The sequence below is a fragment of the Coturnix japonica genome, unplaced genomic scaffold (genome assembly GCF_001577835.2).
Source record: "Coturnix japonica isolate 7356 unplaced genomic scaffold, Coturnix japonica 2.1 chrUnrandom601, whole genome shotgun sequence".
Taxonomy (NCBI): Eukaryota; Metazoa; Chordata; class Aves; order Galliformes; family Phasianidae; genus Coturnix; species Coturnix japonica.
Window position 1 is genome coordinate 31818 of NW_015439974.1, and position 11161 is coordinate 42978.

Genomic DNA, 11161 nt, shown 5'->3' on the forward strand with positions numbered 1-11161 from the left:
TATTATGGGGTATTATCGGGGTTATGATGGGGGTATATGGGGTTATGTGGCATATATGGGGGTTATATGGAGGGTCTATGGGGTTAATATGGGGGGTCTATGGGGGCTCTATGGGGGTCTATGGGGTCTATGGGGGCTCTATGGGGCTCTATGGGGTTTTATGGGGGCTCTATGGGGCTCTATGGGGGGGTGGGCCGATCTATGGGGTGTGTTTGTGTCTGCCCCATAGACAGAGCACAAGATGTCCATCGAGGAGGTGTGCAGGAAGTACAACACCGACTGCGTGCAGGTGGGACCCCCCCCCTAATAGCGGCCCTATACGGCCCTATAGGGTCCCCATGGATCCCTATGGGTCCCTATGGATCTCTATGTATCCCTATACGTCCCTATGGATCTCTATGTATCCCTATGGGTCCCTATGGGTCCCTATACGTCCCTATGGATCTCTATGTATCCATATGGGCCTCTAAGTATCTCTATGGGTCCCTATGTGTCTCTATGGGTCCCTATGTGTCTCTATGGGTCCCTATGGGTCTCTATGGGTCCCCATGTATCTCTATGGATCCCTATGGGGTCTCTATGGGTCCCTATGGGGTCTCTATGTATCTCTATGGGTCCCCATGTATCCCTATGGGTCCCTATATGTCTCTATGGGGTCTCTATGTATCCCTATGGGTCCCTATGTGTCTCTATGGGTCCCTATGTGTCTCTATGGGTCCCTATGTGTCTCTATGGGTCCCTATGTATCCCTATGGGTCTCTATGGGTCCCTATGTATCCCTATGGGTCCTTATGGGTCTCAATGTTTCCCTATGGGTTTCTATGGGGTCTCAATGTATCTCTATGGGTCTCAATGTATCTCTATGGGTCTCAATGTATCTCTATGGGGTCTCAATGTATCCCTATGTGTCTCCCCCTCTAGGGCCTGACCCACAGCAAGGCCCAGGAGATCCTGGGGTCTCTATGTATCTATATGGTTCCCCATGTGATCCTATGGGGTCTCTATGGGTCCCTATGTGTCTCTACATGTCCCTATGGGTCCCTATGGGGTCTCAATGTATCTCTATGGGTCTCAATGTATCCCTATGTATCTCCCCCTATAGGGCCTGACCCACAGCAAGGCCCAGGAGATCCTGGCCCAGGACTGCCCTATGGTGTCCCTATGGGTCCCTATGGGGTCTCAATGTATCCCTATGGGTCCCCATGTATCTCTATGGGTCCCTATATGTCTCTATGGGGTCTCTATGTATCCCTATGGGTCCCAATGTATTCTTATGGGTCTGTATGTATCCCTATGGGTCCCTATGGGTCCCCATGTATCCCTATGGGGTTCCTATGGGGTCTCAATGTATCCCTATGGGTCTCTATGTGTCCCTATGGGTTCCTATGGGTCCCCATGTATCCCTATGGGTCTCAATGTATCCCTATGGGTCCCAATGGGGTCTCAATGTATCTCTGTGGGTCCCAATGTATCCCTATGGGTCCCTATGGGGTTCTTATGGGGTCTCAATGTATCCCTATGGGTCCCAATGGGGTCTCTATGTATCCCTATGAGTCCCCATGTATCTCTATGGATCCCTATGGGTTTCTATGGGTCTCAATGTATCCCTATGTATCTCCCCCTATAGGGCCTGACCCACAGCAAGGCCCAGGAGATCCTGGCCCATGGTGGCCCTATGGTGTCCCTATGGGTCCCCATGTATCCCTATGGGTCTCTATGGGTCCCTATGTATCTCTATGGGTCCCTATGGGGTTCCTATGGGGTCTCAATGTATCTCTATGGGTCTTAATGTATCTCTATGGGTCTCAATGTATCCCTATGTGTCTCCCCCTCTAGGGCCTGACCCACAGCAAGGCCCAGGAGATCCTGGGGTCTCTATGGGTCTCTATGGGTCCCCATGTATCTCTATGGGTCCCTATGGGGTCTCAATGTATCTCTATGGGTCTCAATGTATCTCTATGGGGTCTCAATGTATCTCTATGGGTCTCAATGTATCCCTATGTGTCTCCCCCCATAGGGCCTGACCCACAGCAAGGCCCAGGAGATCCTGGGGTCTCTATGGGTCTCTATGGGTCCCCATGTATCCCTATGGGTCCCCATGTATCCCTATGGATCCCCATGTATCCCTATGGGTTTCTATGGGGTCTCAATGTATCCCTATGGATCCCCATGTATCCCTATGGGTAGATTCCCATAGTATGTTATCCCTATGAGGGTTTAACTATGGGGTGTTTCATCAATGTTCCCCTATGGAATCCCATGTTATCCATAATTGGGTTTCGATGGGGGAGGGTTATTTTTTTTTTTTAGGGGGGGGGGGGGGGGGGGGGCTGGTCTCAATGATATCCTAATGTGCTTCCAATGTCTATCCCTATGGGTACCTCTATCGGGGTTTCTATGGAGGTTCCCAGTCAATTATCCTCTATTGTATTCTCTAATGGATGCCCATATGGCGGTCTCTATGTAATCCCTAATGGTCTTATGAGGGTCCCTATGTATCCTAGGTGGGTCCCAATGGAGCGAGTCCTATGTATATCTTCTTATGCTAATCACTATTGGTGAGTTCTATGGGGTCCCTCCCCCCCCCATGGCGTCTTCTATGAGAGTCTGTCCCTATGGAGTCCCATTGTATCCCTATGCGGGGTCTCTAATGGGTACCTTGAGGTCCCACATGTATCCCTATGGGTCTCTATGCGGTCCCTAATGGGGTCTCTGGTTATCTCTATGTATCCCTGATGGTGTCCCTATGGGTCGATTGCTAATGCTATTTCTATTGCCGTTCGGCGTTACCACCCTCAGACGCGCCACTATATACCTCTCGCGCTTGTCGTCTCCCCTCCGCTCTGGCACTGACCACAGCCAAGCCCCAGGAAGATTCACTGGGCCCGTTTGACGGCCTCCTAACGCTTTTTTTTTTGCCTTTTTTTTTTTTTTTTTGGTTTTTTCTTTTTTTGTGGGGGGGGGGGGGGGGGTGGGAACAAAACAAACCACCCCCCCCCCACCCCCCCCCCCCCCCCCCCCCACGACACCCGATGTGTGGTGAAGTTTTATGCCGGCAGCTTTTTGGGGGTTTATCTCCATCTTATTAGTGGATCGGAGCCATTCTCTGCTTCCTGGCTTATGGGATCCAGGCCGGCACCGAGGACGAGCCCTCCAATGATAACGTATGGGATGTGGGGTGGCTATGGCAGGGGCAGGGCATATGGGGCTATGGGGCGGGATATGGGGCTATGGGGCACAGGATATGGGGCTATGGGGCAGGATATGGGGCTATGGGGCAGGATATGGGGCTATGGGGCAGGATATGGGGCTATGGGGCTGGGATATGGGGCTATGGGGCAGGATATGGGGCTATGGGGCAGGGGGAGGTGGGGAAATTTTTTTTTTTTTTTTTGTTATTGTATTTTTTGGGAGGGGGGGGGCTTTTTTTTTTTATGGGGGGGGGGGGGGGGGGGGGGGGGGAGGCCTGGGCAATATGGGGCTATGGGGCAGGATATGGGGCTATGGGGCAGGAATTATGGGCATTCGTCTAGCTTCCTGGACTATATGGGATACGCCCCAGGGGGGGAGGGGGGAGCGGACGGGAGGACGAGCCTTCCATGATATCCCGTATGGGATATATAGGGGCCGGAACCTATGGGGCTGGGTTATGGGGGCAGGTGGGCTGTATGGGGCTGGGAATATGGAGCTATGGGGGCAGGATACTGCGGCAGGCCTTGACTTGCCGTCTATTTAGGTCGGCTGGAGATATACCTATAGATCGAAATTTCTTTTCCTCAGCGGCTGTTGTCATATCGGTGCTCTCGCTATTCGCGCCGGGGGTTGCGCTAAATGGCGGCTTGGGCGAGTAGGAGAGCTCGGGATATGGAGCCATACTCTGCTTCCTGGCTTACTCGGGATACCAGGCCGTGCTAGACCGACGGCACCTGAATCAGTGAGGACGGCCCTCCAATGCATAAACGAATCTATGGAGTGGGTACGCGTGGCTATGGGGTGGGCTATGGGCGCAGGGAGGCTGCTATGGATGGGAACTTATGGGGACTATGGAGGCAGGGGATATGGGGCCCAGGATATGGGGGCTATGGAGGCAGAGGATATGGGGCTATGGGCAGGAATATGGGGCTCATGGCGGCAGGAGTGTGTATGACGGGCGGGATATGGGGCTATGGGTGCTGGGAATATATGGGGCAGGGGGTGGCTTAGGCGGCAGGACATATGGGGTACTATGGGGACAGGATATAGGGGCCCAATTAATCTGCTTCCTAGGCTTCTAATGGGTCCAGGCCGGCACCAGGAGGACGAGCCACCTCCAATGATAACGTCATTGGATCTATGGGAGAAGGGATTCTCGGCTCATGGTGGCAAGGAGCGAAGAGGCCCTTCTTCCCTTCGGGTGCTATGGGGGCTGGCAAGCTGCCTACTCCGTGAGCACGCAGATATCCGGGCGTGATGGAGGCAGGGATACTACTGGTGGCTATGGGCAGGTATATGGGACGGGGATTATGTGCGCTATGGGCAGGATATGGGGGCAGGTTATATAGGGGTATTGGGCTGCGGCATGAGATATGGGGCTATCGGCAGGGACTGGGATAATGGCCTGGCTCTGATTGGGGCAGGATATGGGCCTTATGGGGCAGGGGGGGCGTCTCTCACTGTACAGTTGTCCTAGATCGCAATATGTTGAATGCTCTATTATCATCTTATGGTAGGTCATCATGACAAGAGCAGTGGCGTATCGGAGGGGGTATTATGAGGCTGGGATATGGGGCTAATGGCGGCAGGATACTGGAGATGTTAGGGATTGGGCGTATAGGGGCTGCGGATATGGGGCTATGGGGATTGGGATTATGGGGCATATGGGGACGGGATATGGGGCTCTATGGGTCTGGGGATATGGGGGGGGGGCTATGGGCACTGGGACTATCGAGGGCCGTAATATGAGGGCATGGGGAATATGGGCTACTGGGGCAGATGGATCACTTATGGGGCTCAGTGGAGCACGTACTACGACTGAGAAATGAGTGCTCTCTAGGGTCCAAGTGACAGCCTTATCGTGCTGGCAGCGGAACTTCTAACATCTTCACATGTTAATTATGGGGGAATACTAGTGCTGGACTAGATGCAAAGGAAATATGGAGCATCATGAGGGGCTGGATACTGGGCCATTCTCTGTTTCCTGGCTCATTCATGGGGGATTCCAGGGCCAAACTTTAATCTTTCGTAATAGCACAATCGGCTTACTCACCACTCTTTGCCGTGACGCTCGTCATCAAGCGCTCCTCCGGGGCTCTTCACTTGAACGGATCGTGTCCACAGACACACTGTCTCACTACTCTCCCTCATACTCGCACTCTTGTCCTCATTGTGCTGTCCACTACCGGCTCAGCGTTGTGCCTGGTACCGGCTTGACCCTGTAGGAAGGTAAAGAGTTATAACAGACGGCGCACTGAGTGCATGGAAGGACAGGGGGGCATGGCATATGAGGCAACGGCATTACGTAGAGAGGTATAGAGGGCACAACGAGGAAGGGGCGAGATATGGGGCGGGGAATATGGGGCAAATAATCAGGCGAAGGGCAGGTAATGGGGCCATATTGGGTAGCATGGGACCATGGCAGGCTATGGCGGGACACGGAATCTAATAGGGGCCAGACTTATAAGGGAGACATATCAGGGGGACTGGATACTGGGGTCTATTAATGGGCAGGACAGATATGGGCGTAACTGGAGGCAGAGCAAAAAATATGGGGGGGCTATGGGGCTGGGAAATATGGCGCTATGGTGGACTGAGAGTATGGGCATAATGGCGGGCTGGGAATAATGGCGGCACGAAGAGGCAAAAGAGGATAGGGAAAGGGTCGAAGAGGTGGTAATGTGGCTCGGCCATATGGGGCCGATAATGGAGGGCAGATTACTATGGGAGGCTATAAAATAGTGGAGCGCAGGAAATATGGCTAGAAGAAGGCATTATGGGGACAGAGACCTATGGGGGGACTATAGGGCTGGGAACTTATGGAAGAGCTATGGAGGAGAGATATGCGGGCACACTCAATGGGGCAGGATATGGGGCTATGGGGCTGGGAGGGGCCTTATGGGAGGAAGATTATGCGGGGCCTATGGGCGGGCAGGATATAGGGGCCTATTGGGGCTGGGCAATACATGGTAAGCGCTATAAGGCGTGCCTTGGGACTATGGGGATACTGGGCAAGGAATATGGGGCTATGGTGGCAGACATATGGTGGCTATGGAGAGATGCGAGAGAACTATGGGCATGCACGCGAAACAACAAGGCAACTAATGGAGCGGCACTATGGAAGCGCAGAATATGCGAGGCTATGAGGGACTACTGCGAGGCAAGGAACTATCGGAGGCGAATGAGGCAGGATTGGGCTATGGCAGAGCTTCGGCGAAATCATGGGGCTATGCGCGCCGGATATCGGGGCTATGGAGCAGCCGCTTGATGGCACAAAGGATTGGCGGGCTATCGCGCATACAGGACCGGATATCGGAGGCAGTGGGGGATGGCTATGGGGAACATCGGAGATATGAAGGGACAGAGGTAATGGGGCATAATGGGGCAGGATAAATGGAGCGTATGGGGAGGCAGCGATTGGGGCAGGGAATAATGGGCATATTGAGGGCACAGATATGGGGCGGCGCACTGGGGCTATGAGAGGCAGTGATATGGGGCAATATGAGCAGGATATGGCGAGCTAGTGGCCGGCAGAAATATGGAGAAGCATATGGGGCTGCAGGAAATATGGAGCGCAGCGGGAACGCGTGAGCATATCGGTGGCACGGACACTATGGGGCATTATGGACGGGCCCAGGAACTCTATAGTGGGCGTCAGTGGGGCAGGTATGAGGCTATAGGCGAGCCTCGTGATACTATGGCGCCAGGGATATGGGTAAGACTATAATAATGAGAGACAGGAAAGTATAGGGGGATTACGGACAGAGGATATGGGTGCTATGGGGCAGGACGATTCGGCGCGCAGGAAATATGGCTACTGGGGTGCAATATGGGAGGCCTATAGAAAGGGCTGCGCCACTATGGGGCAGCTATGGGGCAGAACTATGGGAGCCGTGACATGGAGGCAGAGAAGAATATGGGCGCTATGGGCTGAAGGCCTATGGGAGCTATGGAGGCCAGGACTTATGGGGCTATGGAGGCCAGGATATATGGGCTGGGCATACTGGAGCCTATCGGAGGCCAGCGATTATAGGAGCGATTGGGGCTTGAGGATAATCGGGCTATTGGGGCAGGCTATGGGGAACCCGCATAGGGGCTATGGCGGCTGGAATAATGGAGAGCTATGGAGGCGGAGAACTGGGCGACGAGATAATGGCGGCAAGCAGATAATGGGGCTATGGGCGCTGGCGACATGGGGGCCTATGGGGGCCAGAGCACTCTGAGGCGCAGCAAGAGATACGTGGGGCTATGGGCTGACTGGGACTATGGGCTATGGGGCACGGAATATAGGGCTACATAGCGGCAGCGATCATGGGGCATATGGGAGACTAAGGAGAAAATTATGGCAGGCAATATGGGCAAGGAATATTATCGGGGAGCCACTTACTCTGCTATACCTGGTCCTCACTGGGATACAGGCCCGGCAACCAGAGGACAGCCCTCCACAATGATAAGATATGGAGATGTGGAAAGAGGGGGGGGGGAAGGGTCGGCCACATAATTGCGGCTCCCGAGCGTTCATGGCTTCTGTTCACGCCTACGCAGCTATCTGTGCAGGTGCAATCCGCAAGTGTGGCCTCGCGATTAGCGGTGCGTTCAATGCGACAAAGACACTCATTGGGGCTCGTCCATCTCATCATAAATATAGAGATATAGAGCGCACTTCACATGATCTTGTATGTACAGAGTTATCGGCTCGATACCCACGTTGGTATTAGCGTGCAGCTCTGTAATTCGCGCAGCAGCCATTATTGCGGAGAGTATCTAGGTCCTTCCTCCGTCAGCTAACATCTGGTGAGGTGGCGTTATGGGGTGAAGATAATGGAGCCTATGTCTCCGAACATACCTGTTAGCTGATATATACACTTCCTGCTGTGCTCGTGCTCTTGCGGTACTGAGAATTAACCTGGTGCGTTTCATCGGTGAAGGATTTGAGCAGGCGAACGACGCGAGCTCTCGCGGATGACCTTTACCATCCAAACTATTCCTCCGCACGATCCATGTCTCTATGGGAACGCCGCGATGATTCATTCTATCGGGAGCCGTATGAATATACTGGTGGTCAGCTGCCTGCGCGGGATGGAATTATCGGCAGCTCCTACTCAGGAGGCTGCGTCCAAGTGTCTCGAAAGGGAGTCCACGGTTGCTCGCTTATGTAGTCGCTGTGTGGCGCTCTTAGCTAATGAGCAGGACTATTTTTACGACATCGACTAACACGAAACGGGTGCCTAACTGGGAGCGACTGTGTGTCACAAGCTGTGCTCTCTCGACATGCCAATGTGTGGATACTTGTGGCTGCTTTCGTACTAACTTCATGGGTCTTGTTGTTAGTTGCCCACGCTATTACCTGGGCTCCAATATGGGGTTAATGGGGGGCTCAATAATGGGCAGTATATAAGGGGCCTCAATATGGGGTTCAATGAGCGGCGTCCAATATGGGTCAAGTGGGTCTCATCCATCCTTCTATGAGGGGGCGGGGGGTGCCCCACAGACATTGTGCCCCACAATATGTGCCACAGCTTTACTTGGGCTCACTACTGGGGGTTATGGAGGCTCCAATCGTGTGGATGGAGAGGGAGAGAGAATGCAAACGAAGCAAAACGAAAGGAGGAACGGATGGAGTGTGGCATGGAAAGGGGCGGTATGGTGAACTTAATTGGGCACATCCCAATACTGGGGATCAACAGTTGGGGCTCCAATATAGATAGGATCAATGGGTCTTCAATCCCACTTCCTATGGGGCGCCTGACCCCACATCTGCCGACTGCCCCCACATGTAGCCCCACAGCTTATTTACTGAGCTCCAACTATGGAGGTTAATGGGGCCTGCCAAAGTATAGGGGGTCAGTGGGCTCCAACTATGGGTGTCAAAATGGGGCTCCCATAATCGGCATGATACTACGCATAAGAAGTTTGGGCTCCCGATTAATGGGCCATAATCCATTCAAGACCCTCTTTATACTATGCAGGTCTGCGCCCCACACATCATGCCTGTCCCCCCACCATCGCTTATACTACCTGCGCTGGAACTTATACGAAACTGAGTCAGTATTCAACGCGTAGAGAAACCTACTCCTCCTAAATATGAGAGAGTAGAAATACCAGTAAAATATGAGGGCGTTGAGACAACTGGTTCTTGAGCGGATGAGCTGAGTCTTAATAGTAGAGAAAGAGGAGCTGCGTGATAGAAGGCCAAGCTCGCGAGTTCGCGCTGGCTCACTCGTCTGACCCCTCCGCCCCTCAGCTCATGCACTGTTATGTGCAGGCTCGAAGGTTGACCCACCCAAATAAAGCCCATGATGAGGATGCCACCCTCAGATTACTAAACTCACATTACGAGAGAATTAGATTCCCTTGAGCACAGAGCTATATTTGCAGATCCCCCATCATAGCGTTGCATAACACAAAATCAGCTGTCGTGCTACCTCCCCGCCCCAAGCTAAGCCTCTGACACCTCCACTCGCCCCGAGTGCCCCACAGTCAGCCGTGCCCTTCCATCGTGAAGTATACCGATACGCTAGAGGGCCGAATGTGTCAAGTTCCGCATTAGCTCGCACCTCGCTAAACAGGAGCCTAACTTTCTCAGTTGCCGTTCGGGCACGATCCCCGCTTCCTCTCCGTTAGTTTTGGTAATAGAGGACATATTTCTAACACCAACCCAAGCTGGAAAAGCATGATACGGTAATTGCCAGGGATCAAGATTTGCAGTGCTAATTCTCTAGCCCTCTCTTAAAAAAAGAAAAAGAAGAAACACTAAATAAAGAAGGGAGGAAGGGAATAGAAGCATTAGTGGGAAAGGGACAGCGAAATGCGAGCTGGAGAGAGCTGGCGAGAGATGGTCAGTAAGTGATAAGTGGGCGAGAGAACTAGTCAGCGACTTTGCTTGCGACCATTGCGCTAGATCGTGAGCGAACATACCTATAGATACAAGCCTTGTGTGGAATATGACCACAAGTTCGGATCTACGGGTTTGTGGCAACAGGGCACGGGTCTCTTCTGCCAATTTGTAAGGGTTTTGCTAATATAGGTATTGGGTGTTGATTGGGATATTTGGTTGTAGTTGTCTTTAAAAGAGAAAAGTGTTTTGCCAAATGGTATAGAGATGTCAAACTGTTTCTGGGCAAGGCTCTCAGGCACTCTCAAGCGTCCGCCTTCTTGACAGGTGGGGTAATGGAAGGCGCGCTTTGCCAGCGCGTACTCTGGTTTGGGCTTTTCAGTTTATTTGGGCCTTATTTTTTTTGTGAGCGTATTTAGTAGGCTTGTGTATGGCTTCTTTATTTCTCGTCCGGTGTTGTGTGTATTTTTATCGGCGTGTTCCACAACAAGAAAGCACTGAAATGGAACAAAAAAAAAAAAAGTGCCCAAGAGGAGTAATTTTAAAACAAATAAAAGAAAGCAGAGAGCATCTAGGTGAGGTTTTCTTTTTGCGTGCTCTATGCGTAACTACTGTTCACACTGAACCCAAGCTCGCTGTGAATGGGGTTACAACAGCACTGACAAGAAAGTAACGCGCGGACTTTACCCCACACGCCGCGTAATCGCTAATGGGCATGACATGTGGGAGTAAGCAGGAGCAGTTTTTGTAGCTGCAGATCAGCAGTGCAATCTCAAACATTAACCCCCACATTACCTGCAAGAAGTGGTCTCGTTTCCATGCTGGCAGCTCGGAGGAAGCAGACATGAATGACATCGTGGCCCTGAGTAAGTGGTGTGTGGTCTCTGAGAAAATCGTGTGAGAGAAGTCGGACCTGAACTGTGGCTCGGTGTGTCATTTGACGTGTCAGTCTGAATTTTGTATAGACGAGAAAGAATCCTTTCGCCTTCATGATAGTATCCTAAGTAGATATTCCGCGCGCAGCATCGCGAGAGCTCTCTTTCTGTTTGGTGAGGCAGAGCGATTTCATATAACCTACCATATCGGAGGAGACAGATCATTAAACTGCGTTGGATCTTTTCTGATAAGTACTGC

General features: G+C 52.3%; 1 protein-coding gene across 1 annotated transcript in view; it reads left to right on the top strand.

Annotated features, from left to right (window-relative positions):
- LOC116652675 (sodium/potassium-transporting ATPase subunit alpha-3-like) overlaps positions 1–1804 on the top strand; it is a 25221-nt gene extending 23417 nt beyond the window's left edge. Inside the window, exons 3-4 of the mRNA XM_032441818.1 lie at positions 230–289; positions 1628–1804. Coding sequence (XP_032297709.1) covers positions 230–289; positions 1628–1789 — 222 coding nt within the window. The 3' untranslated portion in view covers positions 1790–1804. The remainder of the gene's footprint in view (positions 1–229; positions 290–1627) is intronic.
- The last annotated feature ends 9357 nt before the right edge of the window (positions 1805–11161 follow it).